This window comes from Coregonus lavaretus, assembly GCF_964263955.1.
Source record: "Coregonus lavaretus genome assembly, contig: SUPER_35_unloc_2, whole genome shotgun sequence".
Classification (NCBI taxonomy): Eukaryota; Metazoa; Chordata; class Actinopteri; order Salmoniformes; family Salmonidae; genus Coregonus; species Coregonus lavaretus.
In genome coordinates, this window is record NW_028167180.1 from 3,549,264 (window position 1) to 3,576,499 (window position 27,236).

The 27,236-nt window shown below is 42.6% G+C and overlaps 2 protein-coding genes and 1 pseudogene across 3 annotated transcripts in view; all 3 read right to left on the minus strand.

Annotated features, from left to right (window-relative positions):
- Window positions 1-2,444: 2,444 nt before the first annotated feature.
- Window positions 2,445-6,183, minus strand: LOC311110170 (zinc finger protein 711-like). Its single transcript, XM_084188725.1, has 4 exons — window positions 6,078-6,183; window positions 5,879-5,999; window positions 5,303-5,749; window positions 2,445-4,990 (listed from the first exon to the last, which is right to left on the minus strand). Exons 2-3 carry the CDS (start codon window positions 5,957-5,959, stop codon window positions 5,414-5,416), a joined length of 417 nt encoding a protein of 138 aa, XP_084044851.1. The 5' UTR covers window positions 5,960-5,999; window positions 6,078-6,183; the 3' UTR covers window positions 2,445-4,990; window positions 5,303-5,413.
- A 1,686-nt stretch (window positions 6,184-7,869) lies between these two features.
- LOC311110168 (equilibrative nucleobase transporter 1-like) overlaps window positions 7,870-27,236 on the minus strand; it is a 29,331-nt pseudogene continuing 9,964 nt past the window's right edge. The window contains exons 3-13 of the transcript in view: window positions 20,335-20,464; window positions 19,775-19,821; window positions 19,005-19,081; window positions 11,776-11,868; window positions 11,331-11,470; window positions 10,824-10,975; window positions 10,555-10,698; window positions 10,335-10,442; window positions 9,925-10,111; window positions 8,609-8,732; window positions 7,870-8,310 (exon numbers count right to left, since the gene is read on the minus strand). The product of the transcript in view is annotated as an equilibrative nucleobase transporter 1-like (transcript). The remainder of the gene's footprint in view (window positions 8,311-8,608; window positions 8,733-9,924; window positions 10,112-10,334; window positions 10,443-10,554; window positions 10,699-10,823; window positions 10,976-11,330; window positions 11,471-11,775; window positions 11,869-19,004; window positions 19,082-19,774; window positions 19,822-20,334; window positions 20,465-27,236) is intronic.
- Window positions 23,943-27,170, minus strand: LOC311110149 (uncharacterized protein). Its single transcript, XM_084188704.1, has 4 exons — window positions 26,714-27,170; window positions 26,519-26,622; window positions 26,131-26,236; window positions 23,943-25,052 (listed from the first exon to the last, which is right to left on the minus strand). The coding sequence occupies exons 1-4, from the start codon at window positions 26,997-26,999 to the stop codon at window positions 24,139-24,141; spliced, it is 1,410 nt and encodes a 469-aa protein (XP_084044830.1). The 5' UTR covers window positions 27,000-27,170; the 3' UTR covers window positions 23,943-24,138.

The following is a 27,236-nucleotide window of genomic DNA, read 5'->3' on the forward strand; positions in this document are numbered from 1 at the left end:
CTCAGACTGGACAATAAAAAGAAAAGATTAAGATGGGCAAAAGAACAGACACTGGACAGAGGAAGATTGGAAAAAAGTGTTATGGACAGACGAATCGAAGTTTGAGGTGTTCGGATCACAAAGAACATTTGTGAGACGCAGACCAAATGAAAAGATGCTGGAGGAGTGCTTGATGCCATCTGTCAAGCATGGTGTAGGCAATGTGATGGTCTGGGGGTGCTTTGGTGGTGGTAAAGTGGGAGATTTGTACAGGGTAAAAGGGATCTTGAAGAAGGAAGGCTATCACTCCATTTTGCAACGCCATGCCATACCATGTGGACAGCGCTTGATTGGAGCACATTTCCTCCTACAACAGGACAATGACCCAAAGCACAGCTCCAAACTATGCAATAACTATTTAGGGAAGAAGCAGTCAGCTGGTATTCTGTCTATAATGGAGTGGCCAGCACAGTCACCGGATCTCAACCCTATTAAGCTGTTGTGGGAGCAGCTTGACCGTATGGTACGTAAGAAGTGCCCATCAAGCCAATCCAACTTGTGGGAGGTGCTTCAGGAAGCATGGGGTGAAATCTCTTCAGATTGACAACTAGAATGCCAAAGGTCTGCAAGGCTGTAATTGCAGCAAATGGAGGATTCTTTGACGAATGCAAAGTTTGAAGGACACAATTATTATTTATATTAAAAATCATTATTTCTAACTTTGTCAATTACCTATTTCTTTTTCAAACTAATTTCATGTATGTTTTCATGGAAAACAAGGACATTTCTAAGTGACCTCAAACTTTTGAACGGTAGTGTGTGTATATATATGTATATGTGTGTGTGTATGTGTGTATATATATATATATAATTGGTTAACCAACAAGGTTTAATTTTGAGTGTCTGTAGGATTCATTTACTTTTCTGAGAAATTAACACTATATAAAATATATTGCAGTTGAAACAAACAAAGGAAGATTTATTGGTTCTGTGGAGGAAATCAGACTGTTAACATACACAATGGATTATGGCCAAGCTGTAGACCTAACAAGAAATGAAACTTTGAACATGTAACTTTATAGTCTTTTAACCTCTTAAGGATCGGACCCTTTTTTCCAATTTTCCCCTAAAATGACATAGCCAAATCTAACTGCCTGTAGCTCAGGACCTGAAGGATATGCATATTCTTGAAACCATTTGAAAGGAAACACTTTGAAGTTTGTGGAAATGTGAAATTAATGTAGGAGAATAACACATTAGAACTGGTAAAAGATGATACAAACAACAAAAAAGTTTATTTTTATCATCTTTGAAATGCAAGAGAAAGGCCACAATATAATATTGCAGTTTAGATGCAATTTAGGTTTTGGCCACTCGATGGGAGCAGTGTGTGTGCAAAGTTTCAGATTGATCCAGTGAAGCATTGCAATACTGGACTATTTTGTATCAAGTCTGCCCAAATGTGCCGAATTGGACAATTGATACATTTAAGTACATAACTATAGAGAGCATACAAAAACGATATGGTAATACAAAATGTAAGTTTACACACTCCCAGGAATGTCATACATGATGGATCATTAGCTTATACACTAACTTTCACACATCTAGATGGCCGGGCGGGGTGGGTGTGGAGCCAGAGACAACAGGACTTCAAACTGTAGAACCCAGTTCCTACATTTTAATATAAAAATTGATTTTATCAAACAAAACGATGCTACATTTTATCTCTGGGACCCTTAGGATGACAAATCAGAGCAAGATTACTGGCTTGCCAAAGTATTCACCCCCCTTGGCATTTTCTATTTTGTTGCCTTACAACCTGGAATTAAAATAGATTTTTGGGGGGTTTGTATCATTTGATTTACACAACATGCCTACCACTTTAAAGATGCTAAATATTTTTTGGGGTGAAACAAAAAAGAAATTAGACAAAAAAACAGAACTTGAGCGTGCATAACTATTCAACAATTTTTTTCTTTAAGCAATGGCTTTTTTCTGGCCACTCTTCCGTAAAGCCCAGCTCTGTGGAGTGTACGGCTTAAAGTGGTCTTATGGACAGATACACCAATCTTATCTTTGGTCTCTTTGTTGCCTCTGATTAATGCCCTCCTTTCTTGGTCCATGAGTTTTGGTGGGAGGCCCTCTCTTGGCAGGTTTGTTGTGGTGCCATATTCTTTCCATTTTTTAATAATGGATTGAATGGTGCTCCGTGGGATGTTCACATTTTCTGATATTTTTTTATAACCCAACCCTGATCTGTACTTCTCCACAACTTTGTCCCTGACCTGTTTGGAGAGCTCCTTGGTCTTCATGGTGCCGCTTGCTTGGTGGAGCCCCTTGCTTAGTGGTGTTGCAGACTCTGGGGCCTTTCAGAACAGGTGTGTATATATACTGAGATCATGTGACACTTAGATTGCACACAGGAGGACTTTATTTAACTAATTGTGACTTCTGAAGGTAATTGGTTGCACCATATGTTATTTAGGGGCTTCATAGCAAAGGGGGTGAATACATATGGACGCACCACTTTTCCGTTATTAATTTTTTAGTTTTTTTAAACAAGTTATTTTTTTCATTTCACTTCACCAATTTGGACTATTTTGTTGTCCATTACATGAAATCCAAATAAAAATCCATTTAAATTACAGGTTGTAATGCAACGAAATAGGGAAAACGCCAAGGGGGATGAATACTTTAGCAAGGCACTGTATGTACATTATTTACCTTCAGAGGTGAATGTATCAAACCAGTTGCCGTGATACGTTTTTTGTTGTGCGCTCTCCTCAAACAATAGCATGGTATCATTTAACTGTAATAGCAACTGTAAATTGGACAGTGCAGTTAGATTAACAAGAATTTAAGCTATCTGCCCATATAAAACGTCTATGTCCTGGAAAGTTTGCTGTTACTTACAACAGTCATGCTAATCACATTAGCACACGTTAGCTCAACTGTCCCGTATACGGGACACCGATCCCATGGAGGTTAACAGGGAATCCTGAGTGGCGCAGTGGTCACTACAGACCCGGGTTCGATCCCGGGCTGTATCACAACCGGCTGAGATAGGGAGTCCCATAGGGCGGCACACAATTGGCCCAGTGTCGTCCGGGTTAGGGGAGGGTTTGGCCGGGGTAGGCCGTCATTGTAAATAAGAATTTGTTCTTAACTGACTTGCCTAGTTCAATAAAATAACTGTTTAATCAAATGTCCCAAAGCTTAAATGTTAGAATAGTAAACTAACACATTTGTAATCCTAAACGTGTTCACATAATCAGTTCTTCATCCTTTAGAATGTTTTGTTTGCATGTTAGAATGACTATTCTTGATTAAAGAAACTTGAAGTATATCTGATCAGTTTGTATGGTCATACAAATAGCATTTATCACTGCGTACATTCTTACTGTCAATGGCTTTTGGGTATTTCTCAGTAAAATGTGTTTTAGAGAGATACGCTTCAATGGGTCTTTTCATTGACACCTCATATCAGGGTTTACTTCAGCCAACTGTTACCATGGAGGAGTAGTAGCTATGGGTGAATTCATTAGTTGCACACTGTAGCAAAACGTTTTGGGGAAAAAAAAGCTACATAAATGAGTTTCTATTGGACAAATTCAGGTAGGTCCCTCCCCGTTTTTATATATGATATGATTTATTTGACAATAAAAAATACAAAAACATTTGCTTCTGTTTGTTCTAGGCCTGGGAGTTACTGGTGCTGCCATAGTTGTGATCAAGAAGTGGTGTTACTTCTGGTCTGGCCATGGAGGTGACCGGTGGTGTTACTTCTGGTCTGGCCATGGAGGTGACCGGTGGTGTTACTTCTGGTCTGGCCATGGAGGTGACCGGTGGTGTTACTTCTGGTCTGGCCATGGAGGTGACCGGTGGTGTTACTTCTGGTCTGGCCATGGAGGTGACCGGTGGTGTTACTTCTGGTCTGGCCATGGAGGTGACCGTGGTGTTACTAGAGGTTTGGCTGCTACAGGTGAGACTTGTGTCACTAGAGGTTTTGCTAAGGGATTTACTAGTGATCCTACTGGTTTGGATGTGGTTAGAGATACTGCTACTACTGGTCTGGGTGTGGCTGATCCCACAGGCATGTAAACTAGTCCTAGAGGATGTTGCTGTTTCACTGTTTGGCCTGTAGATGGTGCTGTGACTCTTACCAGGAGTTGTGAACCTCACAACAGGTGCTTGGAACAAGGTCAGAGGCTGTCCCACTTCCTGGTTGGCTACCATCATAAAAACAGGCCTGGGATCTGTTCTTGCCCTGACACACGCTGCGGTCTAACAACAGTTCCTAAACCTGTTCTTTCTGCTACAGCACTCCCCGGCCCTGACACAAGCTGCGGGCTAACAACTGGTCCTAGACCTGTATTCCCTGCTACAGCACTCCCTGGCCCTGACACAAGCTGTTGTCTATGGAGTGTCCTACTAGACACTGACAGAAGTTGTCTATAAGACAGGAATACATTGTTTTCTTCTTTCAACACCAAACTCTGCTCTGACTTCTTCATTGCGATCTTCTTGTTCTGCTGTAACTGTTTGTTTCTCTGACTCCGTCTCTCCTCGTCACAGGTGTGGTTATCCAGATGGTTCAGACTTGTATAACTAACCCGACTCAGGTCACATCTGAACGAAGGCGGTTTGTGTTTGACCTGGACAGTCCTAGTCTTCGGCTCGAACCCAGATGACAGTTCAACTTTGACCTTGACCCGGGGGGGTGGGCGGTCCAACACCGTGCTCCACTTTAAGGTGAACAGTGAGGTGTCTCTCCTTGGTGAACGCCAGCGGGGCACATGTAACACTCGTGGCGCGTCTTCCCGGGCTTGGGCTCGGCGGCGTGAGTACGGTGGTGGAGGGTGAGTCGGTCGGGCCGGCGGAATCCCTTGCCACAGACGTAGAGCGTGTCCTTCGAGTGGATCCTGCGGTGGAGCTTCAGGTGCTGGGGTGTCTTGAAGGTGTTGTTGCAGTCCTCCCAGGCGTGGTCACGGTCCTCCATGTGGTGAACCTAATACAGGGAACAATGTTTTCATGGGTTTATTTCACAGCACCCATTTAGCTATGCTCATTCTCATCGGCAGTCCTTTTATACGCTAATATTATAAAACTATCATTCTCAAAGCATACCTATAGTATACCCTTTAAAGGGAAAATTAGTCATTTATAGATTCAATAAAGATATCTGTAGTATTGTGAAGACTAATTACAGGAGTCCGCATCTCTCCTACACTTCCCCAAACCCCTATGAACAGTATTTCCTACCTACATGTATACTGACTGCAAAACCAGGGGCCAGTCCTCTCAACCTAACTTGACTGACCTTGTGGTTACGCAGAATCCTGGCTATCCTGAAGGCCTTGGGACACTTCTCACACAGGAAGGGCCTCATGTCACAGTGTACCAGCTGATGACTCCTCAGATCATGCACTGTTCAGAAGCTCTTCTCACACTGGGGACACGGGTGAGGTCGCTCACTCAGGTGGCACAGGGCGTGCGCCCTCATCATACCGGCGGTCGCAAACATCTTCTCGCACTGCGGGCACGGGAACAGCCGTTCTCCCGTGTGTGTCCGCTCGTGGGCGGCGACCGCCGTGGCGCTGGAGAAGGCTTTGCCGCAGTGCGAGCACATGCACGGCTTGGGCCTGTCCTGCTGGTGGGTGAGCATGTGTTGCTTGCGTCCATCGGAACGGAAGAAGGTGCGCGGGCACCGGGGGCAGGCGTAGGCCTTCACCCCTTGGTGTAGTAGCTTGTGTTTCTTAAGAGATTCCTGTCAGCCAAATACAAAGAATAGAATAGGTAGGTTGGCACTCACAGTAGCTAGTTCCAACGAGCTTACCCTTACCACAAACTGAAATCACTGTTGCAAAACATTTGGCTACGTCTACCCAGTACCTACCAGTCTGTGGAAGGTCTTGTTGCAGTCGGAGCAGGAGTGAGGCTTCTCTCCCGTGTGGACACGTAGGTGCATCAGCATCATCCTGAACCATATGGCCACAGCGAGGGCACAGGGTCTCCACCTAGAGTGAGAGAGGGAGGAGTGAGATGCAGAATAGCGTTGGGGTCTTGATTCGTACCTCTGGGGTCTTGATTCGTACCCATGCTGGGGTCTTGATTCGTACCCATGCTGGGGTCTTGATTCGTACCCATGCTGGGGTCTTGATTCGTACCCATGCTGGGGTCGTGATTCGTACCCATGCTGGGGTCTTGATTCGTACCCATGCTGGGGTCTTGATTCGTACCCATGCTGGGGTCTTGATTCGTACCCATGCTGGGGTCTTGATTCGTACCCATGCTGGGGTCTTGATTCGTACCCATGCTGGGGTCTTGATTCGTACCCATGCTGGGGTCTTGATTCGTACCCATGCTAGGGTCTTGATTCGTACCCATGCTGGGGTCGTGATTCGTACCCATGCTGGGGTCTTGATTCGTACCCATGCTGGGGTCTTGATTCGTACCCATGCTGGGGTCTTGATTCGTACCCATGCTGGGGTCTTGATTCGTACCCATGCTGGGGTCTTGATCCGTACCCATGCTGGGGTCTTGATTCGTACCCATGCTGGGGTCTTGATTCGTACCCATGCTGGGGTCTTGATTCGTACCCATGCTGGGGTCTTGATTCGTACCCATGCTGGGGTCTTGATCCGTACCCATGCTGGGGTCTTGATTCGTACCCATGCTGGGGTCTTGATCCGTACCCATGCTGGGGTGGTGTAGATCTGCTGCAGGCGGCAGCGTTACCAGCCACAGGCACACAATGAAACCGTTACTAAGCCAATTGGCACATCTGAAATTAGTCTTCTGCTTTGCTCTCAAACCACATCATACACATTTTGAGAGGAGCAAACAGGGTCAGCCACAGTGCAGCACCATAGTTGAGGTTAAGTGCTTTGCTTAAAGGCACAATGGTAGGATATTGTGTACCTGCGTGAACTTCCCCTCTCTGTGTCTCGTCAGCTTCCACTCGCGGTCAAAGCTCTTGCCACACAGGCTGCATGTGTGGAGGGGGGTGATGGAGGCTTGATCCACTGCCACCTTATGGTGGATCTGGGTCTGCTTTGGTATCGCCATGGCAGCCGTGGTCTGCATGTGACCTGTTGTTGTTGGGCCAAAGAAGGCAAGAGTCAACCTTGGCAATATTTTTTATCACCTGGCTTGCTATGGGCTACATTTCATAAATGTACCCCAAAACTTGATCAAAAGACAGTCTACTGTGTGTTTGATTACAATCAATTAAACAGCAGCAAGATACACACATTGGACAATGTTTGTGTATGTTATCTTCCTTCAGTGTGTGAGTGGAATGAACTACCTGTGTTTGTGCTATCGTTGTCATCACAGTCGTAAGTGACAAATTCATTTTCAGCTTCTTCCGCCGCTAACTGAAGTACTCTGCTCTCTCCGTCCTCGGTACTAGTCCGTTCACGGTGAATGATGTCGGCGACCTGACTTTTCGACAGCCAGTAACGTTTTTCGCAGAGAACCCATACAACGACCCAACGGCACTTCAGAGATGGACAGACATTAATCACGACTTTCTCTGCTGACATCTGTAAAGAGTCGTTCAGTTGTTTTTTAAGTTGTGTAAAACTAGCTTGCATCACGTCGATCACTTCATCCACCGTTTGACTGAGTAACGTTCCCATACGCGTGTTGAGCTCTTTTCGGAATGAAATTGTAAACGTGCTTTCCTCCATTTCTAAAGTTGTTGTGAAACTCAGGATATAGTGTGTACGTCGGTAGCTTCAATTTTGCCTACACGTGACAAACTTTGAGAATACCAAATCTTTATCAGGCTAAACTGATATGTGTTCGGCAACTGGTTTGTTTTGGACTACGTGAATCCATTTTACCGGAAACCGGTTTGTTTTCAATGACGACTTCCGGTATGACGTACTCTGCCATGACTTTATTTATTATCCTTACAAATCAAGACACAACAATGGATAATACTTCACAACAATGGAAAATACTTTTTGACAACTATCCAACAAAGTATGAATATTTCTGAAACCTTACAAAAAATACTGATGGAATATGGGATTAATGTAAAACAGAGGTATAAAAAGCTTTTTATTATTATTTTACATATTCACTTATTCCCTTTAAACAATTATAAATGAGACAATTCCTGTTTCACTTTTTTTCAATTCCTGTTTCCCTTGGCTCAGGACCCTCATGTAACATACCCTACATTTTGGCCTCAGCCAATGTGATGGCAGGACCACCGGCCATATCCTCCCTCTGATTGGTCAGTTTCCTGCAGCCATAGAAGATGTTGATTGGATGGATGAACGCCAGTAGAGTGAGGAGAGTCAGAGCGATGTTAACCTGTAGAGGAGGAAAGACAACAAAGAGAGAGTATCCTTAACCTTACCGGTCTGCAAGGTAGGCCTACTGTATATCTATAGGTTAAGAGGTATGTTACAAGGTTATTATGTTATGAGCTGTGAGGTATAAGTTTAACAAAGACATTTCACATTTCAATATTAACTTTTTGGCAAGTACAGCACAGTACATCTACTAATCTCGTCCACCCAGCCGTCTCTCTCTCGATAGCAACTGAGCCTGGGGACGAGGTTAGTAATCTATTGGCCTGAGTGACCGTATATTCGTATAACCCACTCACATAGAAGGGGTCTCCACCTAGGGCTCCTTTGACCAGGGCGAAACAGGGGTACTGCAGCAGTGACACCACGGCAGACAGAGACATCACCAAACCGTACAGCTTCCCAAAGTGAACCCCAGGAAAACTGTGGTGAGAGAGGGGAGGAAGGAGAACATAATGAACAGCCGGACATCAACTGAGGGAAGTATGAATGAGTAGCAGTCAGTTACCTTCAGGCTTTGAACTGTATTTTTACATTTTAAACTCTAAAGTCTATTGTCTATTTATTGTTGAGTCCCTTGTTCCTTTTTCTATAATCTACCCTTTTATTTCCTTCCTGTCCATCTCGCTACTAACCCGTTACTCTGCCCCCAGTATCTCCTCCTTAACCCTCTCTTTCTCCCTCTCTCACTCATCCCTCCCTCCATCCCCTATCCCTCCATCCCTCTATCCCTCTCTCTCATCCCTCCCTCCATTCCCCTATCCCTCTTTCACTCCATCCCTCCCTCCATTCCCCTATCCCTCTTTCACTCCATCCCTCCCTCCATTCCCCTATCCCTCTTTCACTCCATCCCTCCCTCCATTCCCCTATCCCTCTCTCACTCCATCCCTCCCTCCATCCCCCTATCCCTCTCTCACTCCATTCCTCCCTCCATCCCCCCCTCCATTTCCCTATCCCTCTCACTCCATCCCCCTATCCCTCTCTCACTCTATCCCTCTCTCACTCCATCCCTCCCTCCACCCCCCTATCCCTCTCTCACTCCATCCCCCATCCCTCTCTCACTCCATCCCCCTATCCCTCTCTCACTCCATCCCTCCATCTTCCTATCTCTCTCTCACTCCATCCCTACCTCCATCCCCCTATCATCTCTCCCTCCATCCCCCTATTCCTCTCTCACTCCATCCCCCTATTCCTCTCACTCCATCCCCCTATCCCTCTCTCACTCCATCCCTCCCTCCATCCCCCTATCCCTCTCTCACTCCATCCCTTCCTCCATTCCTCTATCCCTCTCTCACTCCATCCCCCCCTCCATCCCCCTATCCCTCTCTCACTCCATCCCTCCCTCCATTCCCCCATCCCTCTCTCACTCCATCCCTCCCTCCATTCCCCTATCCCTCTCTCACTCCATTCCTCCCTCCATTCCCCTATCCCTCTCTCACTCCATCCCTTCCTCCATTCCTCTATCCCTCTCTCACTCCATCCCCCCCTCCATCCCCCTATCCCTCTCTCACTCCATCCCTCCCTCCATTCCCCCATCCCTCTCTCACTCCATCCCTCCCTCCATTCCCCTATCCCTCTCTCACTCCATCCCTCCCTCCATCCCCCTATTACTCACGCGATGCTGATGAAGGCTGCGTTGCCTCCGTAGAGGAAGGAGCGGTTGAGGACCTGGAGAATGAAGGTGAGGTACTGGAGAGGGAGGAGAGGAGAGGAGGCGCAGATGGAGAAGAGGAGGCACTGGAGGGAGGTGAGGAAGAGGGAGAGAGAGGAGGAGCGCAGGTCTGCCTCCTTATCTGTTTCTCCTATAGAGGGAGGAGGTGAGAGAAAGGTTGGGTGATGATGAGGATGATGGCCACACACCAGAACCATGGCCATGCTCATTAGGCATGAAACAGACTGAAACAGGAGGTAGGCCTACTACCTGGACCAATAAGGATACCCATTTTAGTTTTTCATTGCTTAACATTTTTCTACGTTGTGCCCTATTGAACCCTGTTGTTACTAAGCTAGAGCCATGTCACCCACCTGGAGCCAGAGGCTTCCCCTTGTGTCTGTCCATGATGAGGCCGTTCCAGGGAGCACAGAGGACCCCACACAGCTGGGTGAAGGCAAAGGCATTGGTGTACTGACTCACTGAGAGAGGGAGAAAGAGAGAAAGAAGGGGAGAGAGTATTTAGATTAATTAAATGAACCTATGCTTTGGTGTGTGTGTGTGTGTGTGTGTGTGTGTGTGTGTGTGGTTTACCCAGGGCTGAGTCGTTGTCGGCCAGCCGGTTGAGCATGGGGTTCAGTGTTCCGATGAAGAGGTAGTGTCTCAGCTGCATGACAGACAGCCACACCAGATGCCACAGGAAGAACCACGACTGCACACAGCTCCTGAAACTGGCCACTGAGAGTGTGTGTGTGTGTGTGTGTGAGAGGAAGAGCGAGAAATAAAAAGAGAAACATTTGAGTCAACAAATTGCACCTGCCATTTCCCAGCCAGATTAAAGATTGCAGTTGGCCAAACGACACCTTTCCCAGAGTCTCCTGACTGCTGCCCGTCATCAGGCTGTAGGAGAATGTCGTCCGTCTCTGCTGGCCCCTCCCCCTCTGATGTCATCCCCGTCTCGCGCGTCTTCTCAAACTCCTCTACGTTGTAGCTGTTGGACTTTCCAAGGCTTACTCTGTTTAAAAGGAAGCATCAGGGTATAATCAAATAGGTTTGATCATCAGGGTCACCCATCTAATATGAATGCATGTCATTGAGACTAACCTGACAAATCTATACAATTTGTTAAATGCCAAACCCAAATAATTATTTAATTTTGTTTTGCATTTATCTATGAACAAGTACAGGACTAGTAATCTGCCCAAGTAATCCGACAAGGAAAAACTCCATGGTCCGGAAAACCCCCAGGCCATATGGGAGTCATAGTGCTCTCAGGTGAGAACTACAACCCCCATACATACTATGGTCTTATGTATCATAGGGCCTGGTCAGATTAATACTGTCGTATGTGTGGGAGTTGTAGTTCTGACCCGTAGGTGAAGCCCTCAGGGAGTGGGTAGGGGATGTGGGTGTTGGGCATGAGGAGGAACGTCCTGAGGAGGTGGAAGACACTGCAGACAGAGAGAATGAGGAAGGAGGAGCGGAGGGAGACCCCTCCTTCATACAGCACCTGAGATGGCGGGAGAGACGGGGGGAGACAGAGGGAGAGACGGGGGGACGGGGATGACAGAGGGCGAGATGGATAACCAGAGCCACCAATGGATATTAGGCGACCATGACTACATATAATACAAATATAATCAATATATGGGATATATCTACAATATATACAAATATAATGAAATGCATCTGTTTTATACACATGGCAGAAAATCTATAATTGGCCTTTTTAAGGCACAGTTATCTATCAACCTGACAAGAGCAGAAAAATGATCTGAGGCCTGTAGGCTACAGTATGTGTGAGATCTGTGATACCTTGAAGATGAGGAAGACAGCGGAGGAAGAGTCGAAGGCTCCATTATAAAGGGTGATGATGGTGGAACGATGGGAGCCAAACAGGTTTCCAACCTATAGTAGAGAACAACAGTTGAGGAGACAAATGAGGAGATTCAAACAAGAAGAATACATCCATCCATATAGTATACAGTATAAATACAGTATCCATATAGTACACAGTATAAATATAATATCCATATAGTATACAGCATAAATACAGTATCCATATAGTATACAGTATAAATACAATATCCATATAGTACACAGTATAAATACAGTATCCATATAGTACACAGTATAAAGCATAAATACAGTATCCATATAGTATACAGTATCCATATAGTATACAGCATAAATACAGTATCCATATAGTATACAGTATAAATACAGTATCCATATAGTACACAGTATAAATACAGTGTCCATATAGTACACAGTATAAATACAGTATCCATATAGTACACAGTATAAATACAGTATTTACTGAAGAAATATCTGTTTTATGTGTCAAACAAAATTGTGTGTGACATACACCGGTCACAAAGATGTAATGAATACTGTATGTACTGTCTGTAATGAATACTGTATGTACTGTCTGTAATGAATACTGTATGTACTGTCTGTAATGAATACTGTATGTACTGTCTGTAATGAATACTGTTTGTACTGTCTAATGAATACTGTTTGTACTGTCTAATGAATACTGTTTGTACTATCTGTAATGAATACTGTTTGTACTGTCTAATGAATACTGTTTGTACTGTCTGTAATGAATACTGTTTGAACTGTCTGTAATGAATACTGTTTGTACTGTCTGTAATGAATACTGTTTGTACTGTCTGTAATGAATACTGCTTGTACTGTCTCTAATGAATACTGTTTGTACTGTCTCTAATGAATACTGTTTGTACTGTCTGTAATGCATACTGTTTGTACTGTCTGTAATGAATACTGCTTGTACTGTCTCTAATGAATACTGTTTGTACTGTCTCTAATGAATACTGTTTGTACTGTCTGTAATGCATACTGTTTGTACTGTCTGTAATGAATACTGTTTGTACTGTCTGTAATGAATACTGTTTGTACTGTCTGTAATGAATACTGTTTGTACTGTCTAATGAATACTGTTTATACTGTCTGTAATGAATACTGTTTGTACTGTCTGTAATGAATACTGTTTGTACTGTCTGTAATGAATACTGGTTGTACTGTCTGTAATGAATACTGGTTGTACTGTCTGTAATGAATACTGTTTGTACTGTCTGTAATGAATACTGTTTGTACTGTCTGTAATGAATACTGTTTGTACTGTCTAATGAATACAGTTTGTACTGTCTGTAATGAATACTGTTTGTACTGTCTGTAATGAATACTGTTTGTACTGTATAATGAATACTGTTTGTACTGTCTGTAATGAATACTGTTTGTACTGTCTGTAATGAATACTGTTTGTACTGTCTAATGAATACTGTTTGTACTGTCTAAAGAATATTGTTTGTACTGTCTAAAGAATACTGTTTGTACTGTCTGTAATGAATGCTGTTTGTACTGTCTGTAATGAATACTGTTTGTACTGTCTAATGAATACTGTTTGTACTGTCTAATGAATACAGTTTGTACTGTCTGTAATGAATACTGTATGTACTGTCTAATTAATATTGTGTGTACTGTCTGTAATGAATACTGTTTGTACTATCTGTAATGAATACTGGTTGTACTGTCTGTAATGAATACTGGTTGTACTGTCTGTAATGAATACTGGTTGTACTGTCTAATGAATACTGTTTGTACTGTCTAATGAATACAGTTTGTACTGTCTGTAATGAATACTGTATGTACTGTCTAATTAATATTGTGTGTACTGTCTGTAATGAATACTGTTTGTACTATCTGTAATGAATACTGGTTGTACTGTCTGTAATGAATACTGGTTGTACTGTCTGTAATGAATACTGGTTGTACTGTCTAATGAATACTGTTTGTACTGTCTGTAATGAATACTGTTTGTACTGTCTAATGAATACAGTTTGTACTGTCTGTAATGAATACTGTTTGTACTGTCTGTAATGAATACTGTTTGTACTGTCTGTAATGAATACTGTGTGTACTGTCTGTAATGAATACTGTTTGTACTGTCTAATGAATACTGTTTGTACTGTCTAATGAATACTGTTTGTACTGTCTAATGAATACTGTTTGTACTATCTGTAATGAATACTGTTTGTACTGTCTGTAATGAATACTGTTTGTACTGTCTGTAATGAATACTGTCTGTACTGTCTAATGAATACTGTCTGTACTGTCTGTAATGAATACTGTTTGTACTGTCTGTAATGAATACGGTTTGTACTGTCTAATGAATACGGTTTGTACTGTCTAATGAATACTGTTTGTACTGTCTGTAATGAATACTGTTTGTACTGTCTGTAATGAATACTGTTTGTACTGTCTAATGAATACGGTTTGTACTGTCTAATGAAAACTGTTTGTACTGTCTAATGAGTACTGTCTAATGAATACTGTTTGTACTATCTGTAATGAATACTGTTTGTACTGTCTGTAATTAATACTGTTTGTACTGTCTGTAATGAATACTGTCTGTACTGTCTAATGAATACTGTCTGTACTGTCTGTAATGAATACTGTTTGTACTGTCTGTAATGAATACTGTTTGTACTGTCTAATGAATACTGTTTGTACTGTCTAATGAATACGGTTTGTACTGTCTAATGAATACTGTTTGTACTGTCTGTAATGAATACTGTTTGTACTGTCTAATGAATACTGTTTGTACTGTCTGTAATGAATACTGTTTGTACTGTCTGTAATGAATACTGTTTGTACTGTCTGTAATGAATACTGTTTGTACTGTCTAATGAATACTGTTTGTACTGTCTGTAATGAATACTGTTTGTACTGTCTAATGAATACTGTTTATACTGTCTGTAATGAATACTGTTTGTACTGTCTGTAATGAATACTGTTTGTACTGTCTGTAATGAATACTGTTTGTACTGTCTGTAATGAATACTGTTTGTACTGTCTGTAATGAATACTGTTTGTATTGTCTGTAATGAATACTGTTTGTACTGTCTGTAATGAATACTGTTTGTACTGTCTAATGAATACAGTTTGTACTGTCTGTAATGAATACTGTTTGTACTGTCTGTAATGAATACTGTTTGTACTGTCTGTAATGAATACTGTTTGTACTGTCTGTAATGAATACTGTTTGTACTGTCTGTAATTAATACTGTTTGTACTGTCTAATGAATACTGTTTGTACTGTCTAAAGAATACTGTTTGTACTGTCTGTAATGAATACTGTTTGTACTGTCTGTAATGAATACTGTTTGTACTGTCTAATGAATACTGTTTGTACTGTCTAATGAATACAGTTTGTACTGTCTGTAATGAATACTGTATGTACTGTCTAATTAATATTGTGTGTACTGTCTGTAATGAATACTGTTTGTACTGTCTCTAATGAATACTGTTTGTACTGTCTAATGAATACGGTTTGTACTGTCTAATGAATACTGTTTGTACTGTCTAATGAATACGGTTTGTACTGTCTAATGAATACTGTTTGTACTGTCTAATGAATACTGTTTGTACTATCTGTAATGAATACTGGTTGTACTGTCTGTAATGAATACTGGTTGTACTGTCTGTAATGAATACTGTTTGTACTGTCTAATGAATACTGTTTGTACTGTCTGTAATGAATACTGTTTGTACTGTCTAATGAATACAGTTTGTACTGTCTGTAATGAATACTGTTTGTACTGTCTGTAATGAATACTGTTTGTACTGTCTAATGAATACTGTTTGTACTGTCTGTAATGAATATTGTTTGTACTGTCTGTAATGAATACTGTTTGTACTGTCTAATGAATACTGTTTGTACTGTCTAATGAATACTGTTTGCACTGTCTAATGAATACTGTTTGTACTATCTGTAATGAATACTGTTTGTACTGTCTGTAATGAATACTGTTTGTACTGTCTGTAATGAATACTATCTGTACTGTCTAATGAATACTGTCTGTACTGTCTGTAATGAATACTGTTTGTACTGTCTGTAATGAATACTGTTTGTACTGTCTAATGAATACGGTTTGTACTGTCTAATGAATACTGTTTGTACTGTCTAATGAATACGGTTTGTACTGTCTAATGAATACGGTTTGTACTGTCTGTAATGAATACTGTTTGTACTGTCTGTAATGAATACTGTTTGTACTGTCTGTAATGAATACTGTTTGTACTGTCTAATGAATACGGTTTGTACTGTCTAATGAATACTGTTTGTACTGTCTAATGAATACTGTTTGTACTGTCTAATGAATACTGTTTGTACTATCTGTAATGAATACTGTTTGTACTGTCTGTAATGAATACTGTTTGTACTGTCTGTAATGAATACTGTCTGTACTGTCTAATGAATACTGTCTGTACTGTCTGTAATGAATACTGTTTGTACTCTCTGTAATGAATACTGTTTGTACTGTCTAATGAATACGGTTTGTACTGTCTAATGAATACTCTTTGTACTGTCTAATGAATACTGTTTGTACTGTCTAATGAATACTGTTTGTACTGTCTGTAATGAATACTGTTTGTACTGTCTGTAATGAATACTGTTTGTACTGTCTAATGAATACTCTTTGTACTGTCTAATGAATACTGTTTGTACTGTCTAATGAATACTGTTTGTACTGTCTAATGAATACTGTTTGTACTGTCTGTAATGAATACTGTTTGTACTGTCTAATGAATACAGTTTGTACTGTCTGTAATGAATACTGTTTGTACTGTCTGTAATGAATACTGTTTGTACTGTCTAATGAATACTGTTTGTACTGTCTAATGAATACTGTTTGTACTGTCTGTAATGAATACTGTTTGTACAGTCTGTAATGAATACTGTTTGTACTGTCTAATGAATACTGTTTGTACTGTCTAATGAATACTGTTTGTACTGTCTAATGAATACAGTTTGTACTGTCTGTAATGAATACTGTATGTACTGTCTAATTAATATTGTGTGTACTGTCTGTAATGAATACTGTTTGTACTGTCTGTAATGAATACTGTTTGTACTGTCTGTAATGAATACTGTTTGTACTGTCTAATGAATACTGTTTGTACTGTCTAATGAATACTGTTTGTACTGTCTAATGAATACTGTTTGTACTATCTGTAATGAATACTGGTTGTACTGTCTGTAATGAATACTGGTTGTACTGTCTGTAATGAATACTGTTTGTACTGTCTAATGAATACAGTTTGTACTGTCTGTAATGAATACTGTTTGTACTGTCTGTAATGAATACTGTTTGTACTGTCTGTAATGAATACTGTTTGTACTGTCTGTAATGAATACTGTCTGTACTGTCTAATGAATACTTTTTGTACTGTCTGTAATGAATACTGTTTGTACTGTCTGTAATGAATACTGTTTGTACTGTCTAATGAATACGGTTTGTACTGTCTAATGAATACTGTTTGTACTGTCTAATGAATACTGTTTGTACTATCTGTAATGAATACTGTTTGTACTGTCTGTAATGAATACTGTTTGTACTGTCTGTAATGAATACTGTCTGTACTGTCTAATGAATACTGTCTGTACTGTCTAATGAATACTGTTTGTACTGTCTGTAATGAATACTGTTTGTACTGTCTGTAATGAATACTGTTTGTACTGTCTAATGAATACGGTTTGTACTGTCTAATGAATACTGTTTGTACTGTCTAATGAATACGGTTTGTACTGTCTAATGAATACTGTTTGTACTGTCTAATGGATACTGTTTGTACTGTCTAATGAATACTGTTTGTACTGTCTAATGAATACTGGTTGTACTATCTGTAATGAATACTGGTTGTACTGTCTGTAATGAATACTGGTTGTACTGTCTGTAATGAATACTGGTTGTACTGTATAATGAATACTGTTTGTACTGTCTGTAATGAATACTGTTTGTACTGTCTAATGAATGGGGAGGAGGTCAGAGATCTGGCCGTGTGGTGCCAGGACAACAACCTCTCCCTCAACGTGACCAAGACAAAGGAGATGATTGTGGACTACAGGAAAAAAAAGAGGACTGAGCACGCCCCCATTCTCATCGACGGGGCTGTAGTGGAACAGGTTGAGAGCTTCAAGTTCCTTGGTGTCCACATCACCAACGAACTATCATGGTCCAAACACACCAAGACAGTCGTGAAGAGGGCACGACAAAGCCTATTCCCCCTCAGGAGACTAAAAAGATTTGGCATGGGTCCTCAGATCCTCAAAAAATTCTACAGCTGCACCATCGAGAGCATCCTGACTGGTTGCATCACCGCCTGGTATGGCAACTGCTTGGCCTCTGACCGCAAGGCACTACAGAGGGTAGTGCGTACGGCCCAGTACATCACTGGGGCAAAGCTTCCTGCCATCCAGGACCTCTATACCAGGCGGTGTCAGAGGAAGGCCCTCAAAATTGTCAAAGACTCCAGCCACCCTAGTCATAGACTGTTCTCTCTGCTACCGCACGGCAAGCGGTACCGGAGTGCCAAGTCTAGGTCCAAAAGACTTCTCAACAGCTTCTACCCCCAAGCCATAATACTCCTGAACAGCTAATCATGGCTACCCGGACTATTTGCACTGCCCCCCCACCCCATCCTTTTTACGCTGCTGCTACTCTGTTAAGTATTTATGCATAGTCACTTTAACTCTACCCACATGTACATATTACCTCAACTACCTCAACTAGCCGGTGCCCCCGCACATTGACTCTGCAACGGTACCCCCCTGTATATATAGCCTCCCTACTGTCACTTTATTTTACTTCTGCTCTTTTTTTCTCAACACTTTTTTTGTTGTTGTTTTATTCTTACTTTTTTTGTTAAAAATAAATGCACTGTTGGTTAAGGGCTGTAAGTAAGCATTTCACTGTAATGTCTGCACCTGTTGTATTCGGCGCATGTGACCAATAAAATTTGATTTGATTTGATTTGTTTGTACTGTCTAATGAATACTGTTTGTACTGTCTAATGAATACAGTTTGTACTGTCTGTAATGAATATTGTGTGTACTGTCTGTAATGAATACTGGTTGTACTGTCTGTAATGAATACTGGTTGTACTGTCTGTAATGAATACTGGTTGTACTGTCTGTAACTGTGTTGAAACTGAGGAGTCATGGCATGCTGCTGTACCTGTATGTTTGTGATGAGGAACAATATTCCTCCCACTGCGATGAAGGACAGGGCTGGGAACAGCAGCATGGACAGAACTATTAGAGAGAGAGAGAGAGACAGAATAGACCAAGTTCAATCTCTACTCATCCAACATCCTACACTAGGAATGTGCTCTTCCTAATGCTTTTGCAGGGTCCCCGTCCCCAGTCCACCTGGTCGTACTGCTGCTCCAGTTTCTGCTGGTTCTGCCTGATGCGCTACCTTGTCCCGGACCTGCTGTTTCAACCCTCTCTCTCCTTCTTCCTGTCTCTCTCTCTCGACCTCTGAATGCTCGGCTATGAAAAGCCAACTGACATTTACTCCTGAGGTGCTGACCTGTTGCACCCTCTACAACCACTGTGATTATTATTGAACATGCAGGTCATCTATGAACGTTTGAACATCTTGAAGAACGATCTGGCCTTAATGGCCATGTACTCTTTCCACCTGGCATAGCCAGAAGAGGACTGGCCACCCCTCAGAGCCTGGTTCCTCTCTAGGTTTCTTCCTAGTTTTCTGCCTTTTTAGGGAGTTTTTCCCTAGCCACCGTGCTTCTACATCTGCATTGCTTGCTGTTTGGGGTTTTAGGCTGGGTTTCTGTATAAGTACATTGTGACATCTGCTGATGTAAAAATAGCTTTATAAATACATTTGACTGATTGATTGACTTGATTCATTTTTCAAATACACAAATATCAAGAGCTGTTCTGATTGAATAACAGCCTTTACACTGTATAGTCTATGTTTACCTGAACTGGAGAAGGCAACCATTAGTGTACCAGTGGTGTAGAGACATCTGAGGGGAAACACAGGGCAGAGACAGATAAAGAGATGTCACGCAGAGGGTTATGGTCTGTTAAACTTTCAACTTTTGACACATTTCTCAGTGGGTCAGAAGACAACCTCAATAAACCTGTAGAACTTAGATTAAAATATGCATACACATTCTACAAAAACAACGACTGAGTAAACCAGGATTGGACCCTCAACTTCCCACCCCCTTTTGACTCTATCGCTCTCTCTCTCTCGTCTAGGCGACGGTCTAGGTATAAACTTAATGCGCAGAGTTTAAAGAATTGTAATTCATTGACTCTGTGTACATGAACTTTGCAGATGTCCTGGAAATGCTGGTCAGAGGTCAGGACCTAGTTATATTATTTAAATGTTGACAATGTAAGAATTATTTGCAATGGATATGACATATATCACATTGTATATGGGTATATCGCCATCCTTACCTGACCAGGGCAGGAAAAACTCTGGGCCCTAGCAATGAAGCCTGGATTTCTGTAGTTTCAAAAAGACTCACATTCCCAGAAGTCTCGTTGCCATGGTGCCGAAGCGGTCGAAGATGAATCCATTGGGAAGCGTGAGGAAGTTGTTCATAAAGGAGGCGACGGTGAAGACCAGGGAGAACTGTTCATCCTGGCCACTACAGTCTGAGAGAGAGAGAGATGGAGGGATGGGAGAGAGAGAACTGTTCATCCTGTCCACTACAGTCTGAGAGAGATGGATGGATGGGGAGAGAGACTGGGGGGAGAGAGAGCGCGGGGGGAGGGAGGATGGGGCAGAGAGAGAGAGGAATACAGAGAGAAAGAGAGTGATAGAGAGAGAGAAATACAGAAGGGGAGAAAGATGGCAGTAGAGAGATCCAGGTCCTTCAGTTTTCTAGTATGAACTGCTCTGATGTGCTTCATATTGTATTGTATTCTATTCTATTCCAATCTATACTATTCTATTCTATGTCATATTGAACTGAATAGCATTTAACTACTCACCTGTTTCCACTGTACTGTTGGGTCCAGTAGTCACATTGACACAGAGGTCAGTGAAGTATCCGTCTGTCTTCAGGACGAAGACCAGCGATGCCCAGCCAAAGACCACGCCGGCGAAACACAGACACTCCACCAGCCCTGTGGCCAGGGTCAGCCGGTAGCGCAGCCCCACCCCGCCCCCCTCGCATCCCAGCATCCTCCCTGATTAACTGACTGACTGCCTGGCTGGCCGACAGACTGATAACTGCCTGGCTGGCTGACTAGCTACCTGCCTGGCTGACTGGCTGACTGACTGACTCCCTGCTCTGACTGGCTGGCTGACCGACTGATAGCTGCCTAGCTGGCTGACTAGCTACCTGCCTGGCTGACTGATAGCTGCCTAGCTGGCTGACTAGCTACCTGCCTGGCTGACTGGCTGACTGATAGCTGCCTAGCTGGCTGACTAGCTACCTGCCTGGCTGACTGGCTGACTGATAGCTGCCTAGCTGGCTGACTAGCTACCTGCCTGGCTGACTGGCTGACTGATAGCTGCCTAGCTGGCTGACTAGCTACCTGCCTGGCTAACTGACTGACTGATAGCTGCCTAGCTGGCTGACTAGCTACCTGCCTGGCTAACTGACTGACTGATAGCTGCCTAGCTGGCTGACTAGCTACCTGCCTGGCTGACTGACCGACTGATAGCTGCCTAGCTGGCTGACTAGCTACCTGCCTGGCTGACTCCCTGCTCTGACTGGCTGGCTGGCTGCCTGTTTAGCTGTCATTCAAAGGACTTTTCTTGTTGTCTTATTAATGTGAGGTTAGTGGGTGACTGTATTCAAAGAGCCCCTTTTCTATCCTCTGCCTCTTCTGTCTTACTTTTCTATACTCTCTCTCTCTCTCTCTCTCTCTCTCTCTCGTTGAGTCTTTGAGACCGACTGGCTGAAAATAACCTGTATCACTAGAAGAAGTGCTGTGTGGGAGAGATAAGGCGTGGCATTCAAATTCAAACTGCATTTACCAGAAAATCTACTGGTTCACTGCCCTTCTTCTCAATGGCTGCCAAGTGTCAACAAGTTGAGTTTTTTTTTTAGGAGGGAAGACTGTGTCTAGAGACTGTGAGTCACTCTGGATAAGAGCCTCTGTTAAATGACCTAAATGTAACTCTGAATGTAGAAGACCATTAAACTGTCTATAGAATTACCTGCGGTATCAGAAGAAGTTACAGATAACACGTTTTATGACAGGTTTCAAACACCTAAGACTTTAAGTGGTAGTGGTGGCCATAGTAGAATTAATAGCGGTGGAATTAGAGTTTATAGCACACAAGCATGAGTTGTCATAATAGTAGCCCTAGTGGTTAAACCCACGAGGAGTGAGACGTTTCTAAACCTGCAGTATAAACTGCTGAATGACTGGTAACTGGATGGTTTCTAATAGCAACCCTGTCTGTAGAGTTGTTTCTCTTCCTCTTTCTTTCTCACTTCCTCTCCTCTCTGCCTTCCTTGATGTCTACTTTGGGTTTATTTCCCTCTCTTTTCTCAAGTGTGTAACTCATGACTTTTATTCATTCCTTTGTTGCCATTTTATAAATGATCCTGTCATTTGCCTTGAGAGAGGCTATTGTTCATCTTCCCCCTAAAAAATACAAGTGAAGAGGCATCACAACACATGGCAGGTGTAATAATGTAATAATAATTAATAATAACAATAATAATAATACATACTGCACATCAAACACTTTAAGGATAATTATCATACCAGGTCGGAAATCGGAATAGTACAGCCTAGGAATTAATAAAAGTCATATGCTACGGTCTAATGCGTAATTAATCAGCTAATGGTATGATAATGTGTACTGAGCTGTAGCCAACATTACAGTGCGGAAGACTACAACAGAAACAGATACAGTACACTCGCCCTATAGCGGATAACGGTAATCCAGATCAGATTATCTATAGATTTATCCGCCATGCGGTCATTGCGTTACTGGTTTCCTTTGCGCGCAATCTGAAGTGTGGTGCCAAAACGCCTCAAAATAGACAGTAAAATAGTTCGGTTGTAGCGTGACGTTTGGCTGTGTACGACACTGTGCTGTCTTAAAACAAGAAAAACGTGTATGGCTATGGTAGAGCAACTTTTATGACAGTTATTATTTCATTGGTCACAGTCCAACCACGCGGCAATGCATGGGCAATAATCATTAATAGTAGGCTATGAAAACTAAGCCATACATAGGCTGTAGCCTATACATTCAGATATTAGCCTACATACCAGCCACTCACCTTGTTTAATGACCCCATTTAGTTTAATGTCGATCCTCTTGTTGATTTGTGGTAGAACTCTACACAGAAACCTCGTCTCCATTACGCGCAGGCGCAGCGATGTTCCTGTCCATTCGCAGTCTGTCTTTCCACCTGCGCTGCATGGCGCGCACTGCACGCAAGCGTTAGCAAGGTCGGAAGGCCATGCATTGGGGACTAGGCTAAATGGTCATGTTGGAACCATGGGCCATATGACCAAAATAGAACCGAGTGGTGAGTTGTCTGTAGTTGCTTATATCTAATTATAAACCGGAACGTTTTCGAGCTGTGGATGCTGATTGGCTGAAAGCCTTGTTATATGAAACATTATAAACTGTGTTGTTCATGATGCATTGTGCCTAAGAACAGCCCTTAGCCGTGGTATATTGGCCATATACCACACCCCCTCGTGCCTTATTGCTTAATTATAAACTGGGGGGTTCAAGCCCTGAATGCTGATTGGCTGAAAGTCGTGGTATATCAGACCTTATACCACTGGTATGACAAAACATGTATTTTTACTGTTCTAATTACGTTGGTAACCAGTTTATAATAGCAATAAGGTACCTCTGGGGTTTGTGGTATATGGCCAATATACCACGGCTATGGGCTGTATCCAGACAGTCCACGTTGCGTCGTGCCTAAGAACATCCCTTAGCCATATACCACACCCCCTCAGACCTTATTGCTTCAATATATACTCTAAAAGTAGGCCTAGCTACTCACAGCTGTGTGGGATTTCTGATGAAAATGTAACAAATGGAAATACAAACTTGGAATATGATTCAACAGCAATAATGAAATAAAAAATACATCTTCTGGAATTAAAAAGTAATTTGACCAATGAAAGCAGCCATCTCAACCATCAGCACTTTACTTAGAAACTGCCTAGCAACTACAGCCCAGGCTCCAATAAAGGCCCAATCACAGAACAGACGTCTACTGTATGTATTGAACTCTTGAATTTCTGTGGAATGCCCCTTTTTAAAACAGGTTCAAGTCTGTCCACATAAAACTTTAGATCATATGTAAAACAATAAGTTAATTACGTCACTTCCATCACGTGTGTGTCTTCATGTGAGCTCGGAGGTGGGCGCCATGCGAGAAGTGGCGTCCACAGAGTGCGCAGGCGAAGGGTCGGACCCCCGTGTGCAGCAGTTCATGCCTCCTCAGGTGACTCGGTCTGATGAAGCTCCGCCCACACACGGAGCAGTGATGCGTCCTCTCTCCCGTGTGGTTGAGGGCGTGCCGCTTAAGGCAGCTGATGTAGGGGAAACCCTTACCACAATGTTTGCATACGAACCTCCCCTCCTTCTCTTTACTGAGGGGAACTCGAGTTCTGACAGTCCCTCCACTTCCTCTTTGGTCTCCATGGTGACCAGGCATGACGGTGATGGAGTATTTCCCCGGTAACGATGTGTAATCGTCTGTGGTCGTCGTTGAGGAGGAAGTGTGTTGTTGTAGTTGGTTTTCTGACGAGTAGGTGAAAAATAGACCAGAGGTGTCTGTGTAGCCACCGTACTCCAGGTTCAGTGCTGCATACTCGGGGTACGTTTGGCCCAGATCCCCCTGGTTGACCTCCAGGCCTGGTTCTCCTCCCGGTAGTGGGTTGAGGTCTGGACATGGGCTCTCTGGCTCCCTCTTGAGGCGGGTCTCCTCCACTACTACAGGCTGGTCCTGGTCCAGGCAATGAGAGCTGCTACTGAGGTCATGTTCCAGAGTTCTATGTTCCAGTTCTAGGTGTTCCAGAGTTCTATGTCCTCGTTCTATATGGTGTCCCATAGTTCTATGTTCCAGTTCTACGTGGTGTCCCATAGTTCTATGTTCCAGTTCTACGTGGTGTTCCATAGAGTCAGTGAGTTCATCTCTACCCCCTGGTGGTGTACTCTGGAACCCCCAGTCCTCCTCAAAACTGGTCTGATCATCGGGATGTGGTTGCCGGGCGACCAGTGAGGTGGTGGAATGCTCAGTAGCTTACATACAGGAGAGGGGACAACAGGGGATATTGAACAAAAGGCAATGTCATCATCATCACCATCATCATCATCATCACCATCATCATCACCACCACCATCATCTCCACCACCATCACCATCATCATGTAATATTGCATTTTGCTACAGGGCTGGCTGGATGTTTCAACTTGGCCTTCCCTTCCTCCCTCATTTTATGTAATCTCTTTCCTTCTCTCTCAGTAGCTAGATTTCCATCCAATTAGCGACAGATTTTAATGTGAATATTGTAAAGTCTGCGTAAAGAAAATATACAAATTTTCCCACCAGTGGTGTGTTTCCACCAAACAGACTTGTTGTGGATTTAAAAAAGGAACTCGGTCCGGCTTTCAACTTGTAATAGTAGAATGCACAAGGTGCAATTTCTTAATTGGGTAGTGCATCATCAGTTCCTCTTGTCATGTCAGTCATTGCATACCTTAGAGAGCTATTTATAACTTGTCAGAAATGTCCAGATCAACTAAACATTTTTTTGATAGGTTTTTTAGACCATAGATTTTGTTGAGTCACTCAAATATCACATGAATACACATTAGACATGGCAAAATGTATAGAATTGCAAGATGTTCGCTGCACCCCATTAGACAATGTGTAGAATTGCAGGAAATAAGATTTAAACCTGCATTATTATGGATAAGAGCGAGAATATTTGTCAAACCACAGTCAAGCATCACCAGAATCAGACCATTGATATTTATCGGAAAGGAGCACCAAGATCACTTTGCACTTTCACCACCCTGTGAAGTTCATCATAACTTATTTCATCTGTAGCCTAATAAACGTCATGCTTTCCGGAGTCGTAGTGGGAGGAGCACATACCATATCATCGCGTGATCCCAAGTTTACTTCGATATGATGGTTATTATATCAATATTCACGCATTTATTGAATAATAAATTTTACAGACACAAAAAGATCCCACCATGTCGAGCTTACAAATTATCTGTTGGTATTCATAAAATTGTACCGAAACTTCCTGCTTCCATCACAGCTGTCATAAAAACTGTGGATGGAAACGTTGTTTTTCTCTCTCTCTCACCATTCATCCTCAGTTCATTTGGAGCACCATATTCCCCTGGAACGTCCTCCTCCAGTCTCTCCTGTTTGATGGTCACTGATTCAGCAGTATTGTCTGTTACAGTGGTCTGTGAACGGACAGACGGGACACACCGTGGCAGTGTGATCAATGCACTGTTAAGGGGAGGCGAATTACAGTAACACTTACCTGCATGTATGCCTGTGTAACGCATTATTACTTTTATCCTAAACTAGCCTATTAGCCTATTATAAGCTATGTTTTATCAGTCATTATGTCAATTATTATTCCTTATAATTCCGCTGAAAATAATATCAATGCCATGCCCATGATAACCTATTTTACTGCTGATAAAACAAAATAAGTGGCATGTGTGTAGCACCCACACTACCTCGTCCGTCCTTACTCCCGCCCGCGCCGCGGGTCCATCACTCCACTCGCTGCTGCACCCCTGCTGCGTAAAGACTGAGTCGGCCTTTTGTTCTCTGTTGGTTGCTGCATTGAAAAAGATGGGGCCATATTACTTCATGTTCGACTGTCGATTTAAAAGCACTATTTTTTTTTAATGAAATACATAAACACGTACGGGGCGTATGGTGCGGTAGGGAACCCCCGTTCCAAAGTCTCTCCCGCAGCACAGCGCCAACTCCATCCCCGCCGTGTTCAATCGTGGAGGTCCTTGTCCGGTGCCGGTTTTCAACCACTTTCAACTTTTTCATCAATAATTCGTTATCGTGTTTTTTCCGTGACAGTTCCGCGCGTAAAAACGCGGAGTACTGGTCCACTAGTTTGGTTATCTCCGCCATGGCGGCGGTGGATAGAGCTTCCATGATGGACGACAACTGCGTCTGAAACATTACGGTCTCCGACATTCTAGCTAGAATAGACTAACTAGCTAGCTAGATATTGATACTGGCACTTTTTGAAGGGCAAAATAACTATGTTGATTTTTAATACGTTTAAACACTGTGGCCTGTAAGTGGACACTTGGCTGGGTAGATTAAACCCCAAATCCCTGTTCCTGTGTCTACAATAATAACAATGCAACATGACGTGATGACGTCTCATTCAATTTACCGTAAGTACATGAGAGAGTTGCAGATACATTT

Excerpts from the sequence above, each read along its gene's own strand:
- LOC311110170 (XM_084188725.1), bottom strand. The coding sequence starts at position 5,959 with ATGATGCTGATGCACCTACGTGTCCACACGGGAGAGAAGCCTCACTCC. Across the intron at positions 5,750-5,878 it reads ACAAGACCTTCCACAGACTG|GAATCTCTTAAGAAACACAA; the intron begins GTAGGTACTGGG and ends TTTGGCTGACAG.
- LOC311110149 (XM_084188704.1), bottom strand. The coding sequence starts at position 26,999 with ATGTCGGAGACCGTAATGTTTCAGACGCAGTTGTCGTCCATCATGGAA. Across the intron at positions 26,623-26,713 it reads CCTACCGCACCATACGCCCC|CAACCAACAGAGAACAAAAG; the intron begins GTACGTGTTTAT and ends TTTTCAATGCAG. Across the intron at positions 25,053-26,130 it reads AAATGAACTGAGGATGAATG|CTACTGAGCATTCCACCACC; the intron begins GTGAGAGAGAGA and ends CCTGTATGTAAG.